The sequence below is a fragment of the Galeopterus variegatus genome, unplaced genomic scaffold, assembly GCF_000696425.1.
Source record: "Galeopterus variegatus unplaced genomic scaffold, G_variegatus-3.0.2 Scaffold843, whole genome shotgun sequence".
NCBI classification, from domain to species: Eukaryota; Metazoa; Chordata; class Mammalia; order Dermoptera; family Cynocephalidae; genus Galeopterus; species Galeopterus variegatus.
The window spans coordinates 134,256-152,511 of NW_007726954.1; the positions used below are offsets into that span (position 1 = coordinate 134,256).

Below are 18,256 nucleotides of genomic sequence, written 5' to 3' on the forward strand. Positions count from 1 at the left end.
GGTAAGGGGATCTTAACCCTTGACTTGGTGTTGTCAGCACCATGCTCTCCTAAGTGAGCTAACCAGCCATCCCTGTGTAGGGATCTGAACCCATGGCCTTGGTGTTATCAGCACCACACTCTCCCAAGTGAGCCACGGGCTGGCCCCTCAGAATAATCTTTATATAATATAGTTTACATTTATTTGTCTTTACAACATCTGTTCATCTCTGGTCATAAATTTAATACCATGTTCACTGTCCAAAATTTTGAAAAGGGCCAGGCATAATTAGCAGTCCCTGCTTTCAGAAACATACAATCAAGGTCAAGGGTTCCGAGATCCCCATCCCAGCCAGCCACTCCCCCCAAAGAAACATACAAATGACTTTTTCTTATAAAATTGAGACCATACTATTTATAAAGTTTTATATTTTGCTTCTTTTACTAATTATATAAAGTACAAGTTATATTTAAACTCTATGCCAATGTTCTTAAAAGTGTAGATGTGCCAGGCAATCTCTACAAAAGTATTATTTCCTACTCAGGCTATTCTCTTTTTCTGTGCATTTTTATAACTACTTAATATAGAACAATTGTACACACAGATGATTTATATCTATAAAGTTGGAGGCTGCTGGTCTACATCATGACTAAACAGGGAAAGAGAGTGACAAGTTAATAAATTATATTTTATTTATACATAGTCACTCAATCCTATTTAGAATGCTATATTTTATTATTAATACGAATTCTTTTATTTTTTGGCGGCTGGCCAGTATGGGGATCCGAACCCTTGACCTTGGTATTACAAGGAAGCACTGTAACCAACTCTAACCAGCCAGCCCAGCAAATTCTTTTACAGGAATTTAATATTAAGAAAAAAAAAGTAACATAAAAATCTTGACTAGATATGAAACCGTACTGTGAAAACTTTTTATTACGCAGTAGACAATAACTGCTTCTTCAATGAGGGGGATATATCTTAAATTATTAGGCTTCAGAGCAGAAATATGAATATCAACCACAAATTATTTGCAAATTGTTTTCCCTGTACTAAATAACAATTTTCATTCTCAACATCATATTATACCTTCCTTAGTCTCCAAGGTTTTTTTCCCAAGTACCTAAGAATTATTAAAGATTTACTAAACTTAGGGGCTAGCCGCTTAGTTCAGTTGCTTAGAGCGCAGCCCTTATAACGCACCAAGTTCAACCGGCCAGCTGCCATTAAAAAAAAAAAGTGTCCGATCACAAGATTTACTAAACTTACACTTACAGTAAATCACCAAAAAACTACTGGAGTTCTGATCAGAATCTTAAAATTATACAAAGGAACCAAACTTCCCATTATAATCACAAAGCAGGTGGCAAGATTTCAGATTCACAGAGATATTTCTGTTTATTTTTTGTATTTTCTATTTTTATTGATACATCATTTCCTTGCATGACAACATAATTAAGGACATTTCCATGTTTAAAGTCACACTTCTTTGTTTTGTAGTATAAGTAGCCAATAGAAATGATGCAATAATAACCATGTAACATACAAAGAGCAAATGCAAAAAGAAAAGTTAAGTTCTTTAATTACCTGATGCCGTTTAAGCATGTCCAGTCCCAGAAGCATGTCCATAGGCTGTTCCTCAAGAATAGAGAAGGAACATGCCAAAAAATCACCTTCAATTTGAACCTGAGCTAAAGCACAGGAAGAAGAGGAGGTTACTGATTGCTGTGGATTGACTGAATTGTGTCCCCAAAGTTCATATACTAGGAGTCTTAATTCCCACTGTAACTGTTGAGGGTGGGAAATCCTATTATGGTAACTGAAGGTGGGGCCTTGAAGAGGTGATTAGATTGTAGGACCATGCGTAGTGAATAAATTAAAAATGGTGGTCACAGATGTGGCTCTGAGAGCTTTAAAAGAAGAGCACATGACATGTTAGTCTCTCTCTACTCAGCCACTTTCTGCCATGTGAGACCCCCGGGTCACTGTCGCTATCACCAAGGCCTTCACCAAATGTGTTCCCTGGACTTTGGACTTCCCAGCCTCTAAAACTGTAAGCAATAAATTTCATTTTCTTACAGATTACCCAGTTCTGTGTTTTTTGTTCTACGCAACAGAAATGGACTATCACACTGATGTTTACTTCAAAAGCTCCAGACAAGCTCTGGAAATGTGCTTAGCATTCTGTGCTTTGCTTCCTGCCATCAATCAAAGCCTAGGCAAAGCATGCAAACAGGAGAGTTAAGTATAAAAATCTGGTAAGATCAATTAGTTTAAAAGCTAATGAAGGCACCAACTCATAAAGTGGATCAGGTAAAAATGCTATCCAGAATACCTGGCTTGACATTTGATGCCATTAATACACATGCTCAGCTGGTAAGGAAAGTAAAAAAGGATTTAAAAAAGAATAGGGCGAATTCCTCTAATATTAGCCACAACTTGCTTCCTGTACACTTACAAAAGATTTTCTAAAAGAGAAATAAAACCTGAACACCTTTAAGCTTTTCAATTAACCTCCCAAAAGAAAACTGTTTATGACTGCCTGCTATAATCAAGTTTCTATTTGCTAAACCAGAGACAATACCAAGGTCTAGGTTTGCTTGGAACCTCCCCACCTTGCTTTTCTTTAAATATTCAGATTAAAAAAAAAAACAAACTTTGTTATTATCAAACATATGTTATAAACAGAACTGTATGAAATATAGTATAATAAAGTACTTTTATTATACTATAAAGCACAATAAAATAAATTCCCATGTATCTATTTTTCAGGTTAAAACACACAAAGTCTACTGTATGCCCTCCTCATCCTGACTTATTCTTTGTCTCCTCCAACCTTCCCAACTATCCTGGTTTTTGTGTTAATCACTCTCAACTTTTCTTAGTTTTTACCAGTTTTGTGTATACTGCTAAGCAACATATTGTTTAGTTTTGTGTTTTTGAACTATGGCTTGCTTCTTTTACTCAAAAATTTCTTTGGGATATATCCTTATAGATGCATGTGACTATATTTCTCTCACTTTAAATCACCCCTTAGAGTACTACAGCATCTAATATATCACAATTGATTTATCCATTCTACTGCTACTGGACTTCTTGGGTCGCTTCATTTCCACTGTTATAAGCAATGGGATCATCACCATTCCTGTGCACATGAGTCTCTCTCAGGTCTATTCTAGAAAGTGCAATCACAGGGTTCTAGGGGATATTATGCTCAACTTTGTTGGGCAATGCTGAATTATCTTCCAAAATGTTTTCAGCAATGTACAAGAGTTCCCACTGCTCCATATTCTCACCAACGTGAACTCTCATCAACTGGATTTTAAATCTTTGCTAATCTGGCAAGTAATATTGCATTTCTCTGATTAATAATGAGGTGAAGCAAATTTTCATATATTTATTAACCATCTGGATTTCCTCTTCAAGTGCCTGTCCAAGTATTTTCATAAATTTGTATACTGTCTTTCTTATTGAGTTGAAGGGGACACACACCACGCCCCCATGCCTACTCACCCACATACACTCTGAATATGGGTCCTTTATTAGTTAGTTGTATGTGCTCCTAAAGTTATTTCCCAGTTTGCATTTATTCACTTTCTTTCTTCCTTTTCTTTTTTGGCAGCTGGCCGGTATGAGGATTCAAACCCTTAACCCTGGTGTTATAACACCGCGCTCTAACCAACTGAGCTAACCAGCTGGCCCCTCTTCACTTTCTTTCGATAAAAAGTTCTTCATCTCAGGCCGGCCCATGGCTCACTTGGGAGAGTGTGGTGCTGATAACACAAAGGCCATGGGTTTGGATCCCTATGCAGGGATGGCCGGTTAGCTCACTTGGGAGAGCGTGGTGCTGACAACACCAAGTCAAGGGTTAAGATCCCCTTACTGGTCATCTTTAAAAAAAAAAAAAAAAAAAAAATTCTTCATCTTGGTTCAGATCCCCATACTGGCCAGCTGCCAAAAAAATTTAAAAAAAAGCTCATCTTAACGTGGCCAAATATATCAAATTATTTCTTTAATATTTTTTAAAGGACTCCTTTCCTTTGCAATATATTCTTCTACATTTTCTCTTAAAAGCTTTGACTTTGCCTTTCACATCTAGGTCTTTAATCTGCCTTGAAATGACTTTTTGCATGTGGTATGAGGCAGGGTCCAATTACCAAATCAGTTCTCCACAAGGATACCGAATTGTCCCAGCAGCATTTCCTCAAACTTTCCTGTAAGACTTCCTCTCTCATTTATGAAGGTTCATAAAAGTGTGGGTCTGTTTATACAGATATCTTCCAAACAGTCTTGGTCTTTGGTCTTGATATCTAGAAGGGGAAGTTAGTCTAGACTGTCTTGACAACTCTGACAAGGGGCCCATACAAAATTTAAAATCAGCACATTGTCTCACCAAAAAAATCTACTAGGATTTTGATGGCACTACAATGACTCTGTAGATGAATGTGGGAGAATTACCACCTTCAACATACTACGTCTTCTAATCCATAATGTAGGTCTCTTTTCATTTAGATTTCCCTTATTGTTACAAGGTTTTCTTCATGCCTATCATAGCCAAAGTTGTAAAATGGTACACCTTGTCCATCCACAAGGAAGAACACAAGGGACTGGTACACATTTTGTCTCCTTCTATTATTTTTTCACTTAAAACCAGGAAAAATCTGAGAACTTAGCTTCCGAAGCAACCAGTTTGTGGTATTCCTGCCCAACACTCAAGTTTTACTGTGTTTAGGAAAGTATGAGAATAAGGTATCCAAAATACCCTTATGTTATGCAAATCAATAAAAGAAACACAAAGACCCTAATAAATAGACAAATATATTTCAAAAGAAAGGAAGAAAGAAGAGGGAAAATGGGTAGAAAAACTATCATTTGCAATGAAAGAAAAATAACTTACAATAAGAAACCACTTTTTATTTGCAAATTTAAGGGGAAAACTAAGAACAGTTAATAGTATAGGACATTAAGATGAATATTCATTCAGTGCTGGATAAACCAGATTGGTACAAGTTAGCAATATATCAAGAGCTTTAAATTATTCATAACTGTTGATTCAGTAGTTTCACTTACGAAAATCTCGACTAAGGAAAACAAATCAAAATGTGCACAAAACTACAGAAAAAAAACCAAACCTCACATCTTATAATGACAACATATCGGGGAGAAAACATATCTCAAAAGTTGCTCATTAAACCCATATAACAGAATGCTATGCATTTATTTAAATGATGCTTATGAAATTTAAAGTGGCACTTGGTAAATGCTATGAATGTTACTTTTTCTTAAAGCTGAGTATGACATTTTATACATTATATAACCATCTTTACAAGAAAAAAATGCACAGAAAAAAGACCAGAAGGAGATATACCCAAGTGATACTGGGTAGTTAATTCTCCCTAAAGCAATTTAAGGGATTTTAGCTTTTTCTCACATTTCTGTACTTTCAAAGTTCTCTACAATGAACATTAATTAAATAGATAAAGAAAACAAAAACAACAATCTTGGGCTGACTGGTTAGCTCATTTGGTTAGAGCACAGCCTTACAACCAACCCCAAGGTTACAGGTTTGAGCCCATACTGGCTAGCTGCAAAAAAAAAAAAAAAAAAAAAAAAAAAAATGTTTAGATACACGAATACTTACTATTGTGTTACACTTGCCTACAGTATTCAGTACAATAACATGCTGTGCAGATTTGTAGCCTAAGAGCAATAGGCTACACCATATAGTGTAGGTTTGTAGTAGGCTGTACCATCTAGGTTTGTGTAACTATGTGATGTTTGTATAACGTTGAAAGCACGTAACGATGCTAGAGTATGGTGTTCATAACACCAAGGTCAAGGGTTCAGATTCCCTTACCAGCCAGCTGCCAAAAATAAACTAAGTAAACAACAGTCTTGATTAGAGATGAAGGATTAAACACACACATTTATCTATTTTTACTCCTAAAAAATTATAATAAAGTTTTATGTTTTTTTCAAGGCACCAGTTCCCAAGGCTAAAATAGTGGAAGACAGAATAGAAACAAAATTTTGGAAATAAAAAGCAGATGACAATGAGGAAAACTGAGAAGCAACCCAATTTACATCACAGAACTCCTAACAGGCCTAGGAAATGGTCACAAGAACCTCTGCAATCAGGAGCAGAGGTGGGCCCAAAGCAGGAAGACTGGTTCCAAGTCTGCTTAGGCATAGTTAGACCTTGGGGTATCTCTCCCTGCACTCTTCTTGGCCAGGTGACCCTTCACCCTGGCAGCCGACTAGAGGCTTATTTTCTGGAGAAGGTGAAACAAAAGCTCTCTTAATAAAGGTGGGCATGGAAGAAGACAGGGACAAAACAATAAGCACCTGATTGAAAACCAGGGGAGTGAAAGTTTACTGAGACTCCAGCCTTTTTCTCCCTGCCAAATTCCAGACCTCCCTATAGTGGAGACCTCAAGTGCCATGGTTGCCCATCCAAGACACCTTCCAAACAGCTTTTTGGTGTCCCACTCTTTAATATGAACAGATGCCAAGGATCACCAGACATTTTTGAAAACCACCTAAAATAAAATACAAATAAATATAAAATGTGACAGAAAGGATGGAAGACAAACTTGAGGAAATCTCACAAAAAAATCAGAACACAATGAAAGAAAGAGAAGATAGGAAAATTAGAAGACAAGTCCAACATAGGAGATTATCCTATCTGAATAACAGACATTCCAGAGCAGAGGAAATCATCATCAGAATAATTCAAGGGGAAAAAAAAAAAAAAGGAATAATTCAAGGAAAGTTCCCAGACCTGAAGGACATAAATTTCCAGATTTAAAAGGTCATCAAGCACCCAGTACAGTAGATAAAAAGAGATCCACATCCAAGTACATTAGAAGATCTACAAGCTTCAAAAAAAAATCAAAACAAATCTTTCACATGAAGGTTCGAGAATCGGAATAGCACCCAGCTTCTCTACAGCAACATTAACAGTGAAAAGGTTAAGGGGCAAGCAAGGTGCCTCAAAATTGTGAAGCAAAATGATTTCCAAGCTAGCCAGACTGGTAGATTGTAAGAAAAAAAAGACATGTTCAGAGATTTAAGGTCTCAATTTACTCGCATGCACCTTTTCTCAGGAAGTTACTGGAAGATACACTCCAATAAACTGAGAAACAAGACAGAAAAGAGGAAGATATGAAATTCATGTAATTCAACACAAGACAGAGGAGAAAGGAATCTTCACAACAGCTGTGAAGCAGGCCTAGCTCAGAAAGAAGAATCTTTGATAGGATAAAATGTGTAGAATACTTGATTTGCCTGAACATGTTTAAAGGAGATTTACATAACTAGGGAAGTGTTTGGGGATAAACAGCACATAACAAACCAAGTGACCAAAAAAGGGCCAATTATTAATTCTGAGAAAAGAATTTACATAGTCATTTCAGTAAGCAGCAATATAAACATGTTATTCAGAAATATGGAGATAAATACCAAAAGAAATCAGCTAAAATAATTGAAAGGGATTATCTCTGAGAAGCAAGAAACAGATGTGTTTAGGAGACTAGCTTTTCTATAATCAGTAAAAACATATACACATATAACTTTGATAGAACATAGGATTTAAAATTCCTAGGAATTAGACTTGCTATATCTGATGTACCCAAATGCAAAAGAAATTAAAAAACAAACAAAACAAAACAAAACAAAACAAAAAAACACCCAAAACCTTAAAAATCCACTACCCTACAAATTCCCTACAAAGACACCAACTCTTCCAGGGCCTTTGGCTCACCTAGATGTACCCTTCCAATAATCTTCTGGGTGCCCACTCCTTTAGCAATCCCTGCCCACCGACGGTCCACCAGTCTCATTATATTACATCTTTCTGCACAAGACTGGCTCATAATAGTCATCTGGGCACCTGGAGGGGGAGAGAAACATCAGATAATGAAAATGAAATCCACATTTGTGGCAAGACTCAAAATACTGCCCTAATAACAAGGCAGAAAGCCACTATACCTCAAGATTTTGGTTTCTATAAAATCATTCCTACCTAGGTGGTGTCCTGTTCCACTTAATTCAACTTCTAGTTCCATACTAGAATCTAAAACATACTTGACATTGAGGTAAAGAATATTTTGTTGCAATGTAGTAATGAAATACTTTAAAACTTTACCAAGAAAATGCAAAACTACCTGGGAAGGACCTCCCAAAAGTTCAAATGATGACCACTATATCTACATATGGCAATGTCAAATCAAGCATGACTTTACACGAAGAGCAGTTTTCACTGAATATCTCTAAGCATTTTATCAAGTTATTTATTTATTTATTTTATGTGACCAGTAAGGGGATCGCAACCCTTGGCTTGGTGTCACCTGCACCACGCTCAGCCAGTGAGCGCACCGGCCATCCCTATATAGGATCCAAACCTGCGGTCTCGGCGCTCCCAGCGCCGCACTCTCCCAAGTGAGCCATGTGGCCGGCCCTTATCAAGTTATTTTTATTTCAAACTTTGGGACATTATAGTTCACAGGTTAAAAGACATATCCTGCAGTCTCCCCCCAAATTAGGAGTGGACTCCCCATATTCTGCTCCCTCAATTACACCCTCTTGCCCTTAAAGATGAGGGCATTTAGGGTGTTTTCTCTCCAGTTACATGTACTCAGCTGTAATCAACCTGTGTAGAAGACAAACACTTCTGTAATCTTTATCTACAGTTCTAATCTCTTTGTTAAACTCTAGTTCCACATTCCCATGTACTGGGCATTTCTATCTCAAAGTCAACAGGTATAAAACTCTCTCCCCAAATCATTCTCTTTGGATTTTTCTGTCTTATGACAATGGAATTGTTTTCACGCAGTCATAAACCTGAGCACGGTCACTTGAGTCCTTTCTTCTTAGCCTCTCTGCTCTCGAACTCTGTCCCAAACTTGTAAATGAGTTCTATAAAATTTCTGCTATTTCTGACCTTCCTTTTAACCTTAGCAATCAGGCTAGCTCACACCTTATCCCCATGCAAGTGAACAACTTTTCTGGCTTTCAAACAATGTCGTGGATGTATAATTTAAGGCAAAGAAACAGTTCTGATCCTTAGGGGTGCAGGATCCTAAAATATTACCTTCTTCAAATCACTTCTTCATCAGTTCAAAAGTCCTCAATGGTTTCTAATCTTTATAAAATTAGTTTCAAACCACATCACAATAGCTTCAGATCTCACCTCATCCAGGCCCCTGTTTATATCCAGCCTCATATTCTGACTACTCTAAACCTTCCACTTGGCAGGAGGAATGTGTCCCTCTGCCTCTCACTCACTTTGACCCTCCTGTAAAGTATCTCCTCCCCTGCTTTCACTTTCTCTGAATTCCACCTATGCTTTAAGGCCAGCTCAAGATCCACCTCCTCCCAAACTGACCGCCCTTTCCCAGTGATCTCATCTTTCATTCAATTCCAACACTTCCTGTTCATATTACTCATTACGTACCCTACACTTTATGGGCACTGAAAGCTCCTGGCATTTGAGAGGAAGGTTAGATTCAAGAAGGCCCAGAAATAATAAAGGGAAAGGGAACTTGGAAAGGCAACTGTCTCTTTTTTTCTTCCCTCCTTACTTTAATCCACAAAAGCTAGTTATTGCTGTAATGAAAGCAAGCAACCCAGGCTGAGAAGGGCCCTTTCACAGCTCTCCTGCCTTTTCTCAAGCTTTGGATCAAAGCCTCAAACCTTTTGCCCATGGAGGCAGCTCAGTTCAAATGCCCTCTCTTTTGAGAAGACACTCCTGAGCACCCCAGTCAGAGTGAGAATGTAGTCTCTATGTCCACCCAACATTCACCTGATTTTTGTAAGGTGCTTAAGAGTTCTAGCATCAAGCAGACCTGGGGCTGAATTCAAAGTTCACCATTCACAAACTCTGTACACCTGGAAGTGACCTCACCTCTCTACATCTAAGTTTCCCTGCCTGTAAAATAGGAGTATTAGTAGAACATAGCTCAGAGAGATGTCCTGAGGATGAAATATGATATATATTAAGCACCTAGCAAGGGCTTAATACATGTTGAATATTTTATCAGGGTCTCATACGTATTTGTCTCTCTCACTCATTCAGGAGCCTTCTAAAGTTCCAGTAAGTCTTACCCCTAAGAATTCAGCACAAGGCCCTGCACACAGCACTCAACAGACATTTTAAAACTGAATAATCAGCAGATTTACTTCTCCCAGGAAAGTATATGCATCTCAAGACACAAATTCTTTTTTTTTTTGATGTGAGACCTTTACTAGTTATTATTTATTTATTTATTTATTTTTAAACTTCTCAATATACATTGTAGTCGATTTTCATGACCCTTTATCCGTTCCTCTTCCCCCCTCCCTCTCTCAAGATACAAATTAACAACAGTGGAAAACTAGCGTGTACTTAAGTATTTGCTGATGAACAAATGGAAGAAAATATTATTTCAGCAGGGGCTTTTTCTACTCTAGGAACTCACCCTATCTTACAGCTTTTAATGAGATACCCAGAATTAAGATGCATAAGACCTCTCAGTCACACACCCACGCCGTGCTGCACAGTGTAGTCCTACTAAAAAGCAGAGTTGTTACTCACAGAAAAGGTGCCAGATAGTACATGGATTACCTGAACCCTCAAAAGGGAAACTCCCTGTCTCCTTACTTTGCTGTTAAGTTCTGTGAGGGCAAGAACCATTCCCTATACAGCCTTATACTCTTCACAGTTCCAGGCAAAGTGCTGGCACATAGAACAGGCTGAAATATGTTTGAACTATACTCTACATAACCCTTCTTCTAAATCTCCTTACTCCCAATTTCTTACAGAATGCCAGGTAATTCGGGATACTAAATAAGGAGAGGTAGGAAGATAAAGGAGACAGCCCAAAATACAAAACTGGTAAGAAATGATTAGAGAAATAAGCCTACTATCAACAAGAAGATTGGCAAGTGAAACAATAACTCCCAGGTTTGTTAGGTAGCAGTCCAAAGGACTACAGTCATCTGAACAGACACTAGAGTCTCCCCCTCTCCCATGTCAGGTCAGGATGTTGGAGGGAGAGACTGAGACACAAAAGACAGAGACGTCACCTGAGTCAACAAAGGCTTTCACGGGATGTCCATTCACTTTGCAGTTAATATAAAGCATCACTACTTGGCCAAAACTTTCCGGAGCCTCCTCCATAGCTATTGTCATGTTTTCTTCAATGTTCTGTTGCCTGCAACAAACCAAAACCAGGTACACCAAAACCATTATTCCCATGAAGAGAAACCAGTTTCAAAGTCACAATATTAAAAACAGATTTGTACATATCTTTTGCCCCAACTACAGCAGCTGAGTCACAGAAATGGAAACTGGTGCTCTATCCTGCAATAGGTGCTTTAGCAGGAGGTAGCAAGATACACAGGTGGCAGGGAGTCTAAAGACAGAAATTACCCTCATGTTAAACAATTATGCTCCCTTTACAAGCTCAGAAATAGAAAAATAAACCTCTGGAAAGCAAGAGTCACATGCCTTTTTATCCTGTAGAATATCAGAGTTTCATGAATGCTCCAATTTAAACTGAGGATTTACTGGGTATCTGGGTACATTTCCTATGCCTAGCACATTAAAAATAGTTTGCAAACAGAATATACAAACATTTCAACTGCTTCTACTGAACCTGCTGCTTCATCTCCAGGACTGAATTTTTTAATCTGTAAAATGAGAGTAATTCCTATCATAGGGCTGCTGAGAGGTATAAAGCACCTAGTATACAGTGCTAACATTAAGAGCAGATGCTTAAAAAATGCATCCATCTATCACTTAAAACTACATACGGTGTATCACAGTTCACTGGGTCTATCAAATCATTTCTTCAAAAATTCAACATGCCTAATTATTACATGAGAAAAGCACAGAAAAAGGAGTTCTAGCTGGGGCTGGCCAGTTAGCTCAGTTGGTTAGAACACAGCCTTGTAACACCAAGGTCAAGAGTTTGGATCTCCATACTGGCCAGCCCCCCTAAAAAAGGATTTATAGCTTCCAGCAACTCACATGTTCATTCCCAATCTCATTTTAAATACATTACCAACATTAATGGAAACCAGGTCAGTGGCTGGGCAACTTACCTGAAAACTGAGACAATAACAGAACAGGATCCAAGATTTGGGGTAAACTACACTATAAACCAGGGTTTGGCAAACTACAGCCCACCATCTGTTTGTGTAAATTAACTTTCATGGGAACACAGCAACACCACGCAGCTACATACTGTCTGACTGTCTATAGTTGCTTTCACATGGCAGTGGCACAGTTGAACAAGAGCAGCACAGATCGTACGGCCTGCAAAGCCTAAAATATTTACCATCTGGCCCCTTACAGAAAAAGTCTGCTGACCCTTGCTCTAAACTATAGTACCTGTCCTTTTTGTAATAATATTCTAGTTCAACTGAATTCATGATTTTATCATTCTGTAATAAAATTTAAACTTCTCAGAAAGTCAAAGGCACTCTCATTTAATTTAGCTGGGCAAATATCAATGTACATATACCCTGTGTAATCACTGGTATAGCATGCCAAATAAAATTTGAAGAAACTTGATATGGTAAATAGTTGTGGTAGGCTTTTAGAAAATGCAGCATTAAAGATAATAAAGCAGTTAAAAAACCCCCAAATTTTAAGAGACATTTGATATAATTATACAGCTTTTATCCTACTACACATTATTAAATCGAGAAATAACCAAATATTAACTGTGTACCCGAGCTTGCAATGACTTCAACCCAAATAAGTTTCAGTAAAAAAATCCTTTAAAGAGCTGGCCAGTTAGCTCAGTTGGTTAGAATGCAGTGTCATAACACCAAAGGGTTCAAATCCTATACTGACCAGCTGCCTTCTTTCCTCCCCCTCCAAATCCTTTGAGATAACACCAGTAGCTTTGGCTAGTCTGGGCTCTGTAGATTATCTCTTCAGAGGCACAAGGTTTTCTCCTTTATTTTATTAATATTATTATTATTACTTTTTTAAAGATGACCGGTAAGGGGATCTTAACCCTTGACTTGGTGTTGTTAACACCTCGCTCTCCCAAGTGAGCTAACTGGCCATCCCTATATAGGGATCCAAACCCGTGGCCCTGGTATTCTCTCTCCCAAGTGAGCCATGGGCTGGCCCCGAGTTTTTCTCCTTTAAAAGCATGCATGCATTACCCTATTCCCTTTATATCCCCCACCCCCTCCCCTGAGAAGAAACATAAGCCATATGGATATGCTTGTTTCATTTCTATTCTTCCGATAGCTCAGTATTATGGTTTGCCTATGATGCCCTCCGCCCCCACCCCGCTTTCTGGGTTGAATACAACTATTTTTGAAACTTATGTCAGTTCTCCCTTATAGCTGCAATGTGATCTAGTTCAAAGAACACACATATGTTCCTATTTCTCCGGGAAGATTTAATTAGTGAGATGTTTCTCAAAGGTATTCACTAATACCTGATACAATAAATGAGAAAACTTAAATCAACAAGAACACAAGTGATTGGCTTATGGTTGTCAACTGATCCTGGCACACAATTTACATTTCTTTGATTTCAAATGTAGTCAGAGAAATAAGAAATTAAAAAAAGCATTATGTGACTTCCAAGCTGACACCAAGTTAGGCTTCATGATAACCAAAGATGAGGAGGGGGATGGCTGGTTAGCTTAGTTAGTTACAGTGTTGATAACACCAAGGTTAAGGGTTCAGATCTCCCTACTGCCAGATGCCAAAAAAAAAAAAAAAAAAAAAAAAAAAGTGGCCAAAGATGTTAACACAGCCCCTAAAAGGCTACTCCATGTAAACGTAGTATTGTTGCAATTACGTTTTTACTTATAGAAAGGCCTTCACAATCACCAACAAAAACTGAATCTGGGGGCCAAAAAAGCAGCTGTCTTATTCAAAAGGAATAACTGAACAGCATCTTGTTTGTGATATGTCTGAGGCCGGCATTAGTATTATTGCTCAGGCTCCACACCTGAAGATTCTGATCCATCAGATTCTTTCAGGAGAAGAGCTCAAGCATCTGCACTTTTAAAAGCTTCTCATGTAATTTTAATGCAGCCCCAGGTGAAAACCACTCACTGAATTACAGAATTTGGAGCTGTCAGTTTATCCACTTAGGCCAGTACAAGAACTACAGAAGGAAAAGAGATTTAGGACTACAAGTCCCATTTGTGCAGAGCTGTCTCTCTAATCCAATCATGTTCTAGCCCTGGATTTAATGAGAATTCACACAATATGTCTAAGGAAAGAGATTCAAATCAGCCTGTGTAACCAGCCTAGATGTCTCACCAGATGGGGGCTTCTGTTTGGTACTGGGCTCGTCTACCTGGAGCTGCTTTAATAATGTCTGCTAGTCAGGGACTCATCATTAAAATTTTAGGAGAAGAGAAAGTCATTAAGTTAGGCAGCTGTATCTTTGTAATGCTGAATCAAATTGTGAGAAAAAAGTAAGAGGAAAGAATAACCTAAAAGTCTGAGGTTACTAGTTCAACTGCAAAATGAGAAAGCTACCTTCAAGCAGCTGCCTAACTAATGCCAGACGACCTGCAGTTTAGGAAATCTGGAGTCTCTGAGTCTTGCTCTTCAGGCAAATAGCTCATTACCTTATATCTTCTTCTATCTTTGCCTGAGCTTCAAGGTCAAAGGGGTCAGCAGAAAAGAGACGAATTCTTTCTTGCTCTCTCCGGGCTCGGTCCTGCTGCTGCTCCACAAGGACCCTAGAAAATTTCTCTACAAAAATAACAGAGGAAAATCATAAGTAACACTATATTTTCATTACTTTATCAGTACTTTTCCACAGTGAGCAATTTCTCAAAATATAATTGTAATAGATGCAGAGAGGATGGCTAAATATCATCTGAAGGTTAGCCAGAGTTAGCTCAGTTGGTTAGACTGCGGTGTTACCACACCAAGGTCAAGGGGTGGATCCCTGTACTGGCCAGCGGCCAAAAAATAAAAATAAATTAAAAAAAATAAAAATTAAAAATAAAAATTATTTGAAATGAGCAATTACATTCACTTTCTATTCTCTGAGGCAAGACTATTTCTATTTATACTATTCACTGTAAAGAAACAAAGTATTCACAAAAATCTTTTATTCTCATAAGAAGTTACCAGCCAGCCACCAAAAAAAGAAAAAAAAAAAAGTTACCCATCACTGTTTCTACTCAGAGATAACAACTTTCCAATTTAAATCAGCAAGGAATGACTATCTGTGTGGTAGATAAATGTCCCCACTCTTCCCTTCCCCATTGCCCTCATTATCCTACTACCTAGAAACAAAATAGAGTGCTACATAACCCCCTTTTCTTACTAGTTTCATTTTCTTTGTAACACTCTCTGCCTTAAACCAGATAAAGTAAGTGCAAACTACTGTTAGTCTACCTATATTTTGTGTGTCCTGATTGACAATAGGCAGGAAAATTACTAAGGAGAAAACACTACAAGACTTATGTTACAATAAGAATCTATTTTGCTATTTCTTAAATCATGGTGCTTTTTCTGCGGGGGAGGACAGGGGCAGCTGACCAGTACAGGGATCCGAACCCTTGACCTTGGTGTTATAACACCACACTCTAACCAACTGACCCAACCAGCCAGCCCTGGTGGTGCATTTAAATGTGTAAACTTAAATGTACCATTATCATGGTCTTGGCAATTAGATGTGCTGACATAAGAAATTAAAGTAACCAAGACAATGATCATATGAACTATGAATACATACAACATGGATGGATCTAAAAAACATTAAGTGAAAGGAGCCTAACACAAAAGAGGACGGACTCCATGATTCCTTATACATGAAGTTCAAAAACAGGCAAATCTAATCTATAATATTATCAAAACAGTGGCAGCCTATGAAGGGAAGAAACTGATTAGAAGGGAACACACTGGAACTTTCTGAGGGAAATATTCTGTATCGTGATTGGGATTACATGAGTTTGTCAAAACTCAATGAATTGTATACTTAAAATATGATACTCTGAATTGTATACTTAAAATCTTTGTAAATGTTACTTCAATTTAAAAAACAGTCAATTGAAGAATGAGTTATTATGTGTTTGTTACATTTTAAAATTTAATCAGTAAAGCTTCATAAACCCAAGAATATGGGAGAAATTTACAGAGAAAATTATTCATAAAGATAACTAAAAGTAAATGTTTTAATTTTAAAAAATCACTCAAATAGAGCTCCAAATAAACTTCTGGCAGCAACCCTGCTACCACCTGAACTTGGGGTGAATTGGGATAAGTGAGTTCCATTCTGCCGTACTGGCTGATGGCACTGGACCTATTTCCTTAGCATTTCAGCTGGGATGAGCTGGCTTTTTGGTGCTCTCTTTAATTGAAGATCTAATTAAATAGATCGAAATATCAGTACCTGGCGTATGTGCAGCTAAAAACAATGAGAAAAAAAAGTAAACAGAGGGGTCGGTCTAGATGGATTTCAGTCCTAAAATTCTATCCCTAATGCCAGTTAACTCAGCCTTTTACATTAGCACTAATATACCACTCCCAGACAACTGACTGAAATGTTCAAAAAATCATGTGACAAAGTGGGTTGAATGTACCAGTTGCTTGAGTCTCTTCGCATTTGCTGTGACACAACTATTTCACCTCAGGTCAGCTTGACAGCCTTCCAAATTTATAAGCTTACCAAGATCGCCACTGAGCAGAGCTTCTGCCAGGGGTGGATTGCGTTCCTTAAGCAAGGACAGCTCATGCGGGTTGTTCAGCAACATGTCTCGGAGCAAGGCTGGATCGTCCAAGCCCTGAGGAGATGAGGCTTTTTCTCCAGGGGATGAGTGCGACTTCTGTGCTCCTGCTTGCTGGCGCTGCCGGGAGTTTGAGGTGCCAGGCACAGCTATACTACTAAAGTCTATCCGGGGTAAATCTGTTGGGAAAAATCAATTCAAAGTTTACTCATATGATTCCTAAAAACAAGTATTTTAAGGAAACAGCAGAAGACGTGCTCACACATCATATGTAATACTAGCAAATGGTAATCGTAGACCTCTATTGCCTCTTCCTCTGCTCTTTCTCACGCCCACTCTGAATATGAAGACTGCAGTCTGAGAGTGATTGATAGGAAAGAACAGAAGGCGGGGCATGCAATAGTAGCAACCCCAAATTTTGGCTTATAAAACACTCCAGAATTAAATTTTTATTTACTATGTTTTTTAAAAAATTAAAGCTAGTCTCAATAAATGTAAATGCATAAATCTGGATGTTGTTCTTTTTTTGGGGTGTGGGGGGCAGCTGGCTGGTACAGGTATTGGACCCTGGACCTTGGAGGATGTGGTTCTCAAGAAAAATCCTATGTGGCTTGACACATGCTTCAAAGAACCCTGACACTTGGGGTAAAGAATACCATACATATCAAGTGAACAGCATAAAAGTCATGTTAAATTCCACAAGTCTGAGCTAAACATATTTGCTAAGGGAGGTTCTTAGTAGTTCTTTTAATGTACCGTTTCATCCAGGCATCACTGCTGACTATTCTCATGCCCCGGGGGAGCTAAGCGGGTGTTCATCTTACAGAACAGAAAAACAGAAGAAAAGGGATTTGCACAAGTTCTCAGTGCTGAATACACCAAAAGCTATCACAGGTTTAGAAGCTACAACTCCCAGGTTCTATATTCCAGGCTGAGCTGACCTTATTAAAGTGAAAGGAAAATAAAAAGGAGCTTTAATCCTTATACAAAAGACCTACTCTATTTATATGACATGTCCAGAATAGGAAAATATATAGAGACAGAAAGCAGACTTGTCGTTCTAGGGAGCTTAGAGGAAAATGGGGAATGACTGCTAATGGGTACAGGGTTTCTTTTAAAGTGGATGAAAATGTGCTAAAATTGATTGTGGTGATGGTTACACAAATCTGTGAACAAACTAAAAACCACTGAATAGTACTCTTTAAATGGGTCAACTGTATGGTATGTGAATTACATCTCAATAAAGCTGTTATTTATTTATTTACTTATTTACTTACTTTCTTTACTTTTATATATATATATATATATCCCTATATGAAGATGACCGGTAAGGGGATCTTAACCCTTGACTTGGTGTTGTCAGCACCACGCTCTCCCAAGTGAGCTAACCAGCCATCCCTATATAGGGATCTGAACCCGTAGCCTTGGTGTTATCAGCACCACACTCTCCCAAGTGAGCCACAGGCTGGTCCCTAAAGCTGTTATTTAAAAAGAAAAAGATGGGCCGGCCCGGTGGCGCACTGGATAGTGCGCCGCTTGGGAAGCGCGGCGGCGCTCCCGTCCGAGGGTTC

General features: G+C 38.3%; 1 protein-coding gene across 2 annotated transcripts in view; it reads right to left on the reverse strand.

Moving 5' to 3' along the window:
* DDI2 (DNA-damage inducible 1 homolog 2 (S. cerevisiae)) overlaps positions 1-18,256 on the reverse strand; it is a 43,669-nt gene that overhangs the window by 14,156 nt on the left and 11,257 nt on the right. For both annotated transcript variants that reach the window (XM_008572846.1, XM_008572847.1), the window contains exons 3-7: positions 16,628-16,864; positions 14,574-14,700; positions 11,044-11,171; positions 7,742-7,870; positions 1,567-1,670 (exon numbers count right to left, since the gene is read on the reverse strand). In XM_008572846.1, the coding sequence (XP_008571068.1) occupies positions 1,567-1,670; positions 7,742-7,870; positions 11,044-11,171; positions 14,574-14,700; positions 16,628-16,864 (725 nt within the window). The remainder of the gene's footprint in view (positions 1-1,566; positions 1,671-7,741; positions 7,871-11,043; positions 11,172-14,573; positions 14,701-16,627; positions 16,865-18,256) is intronic.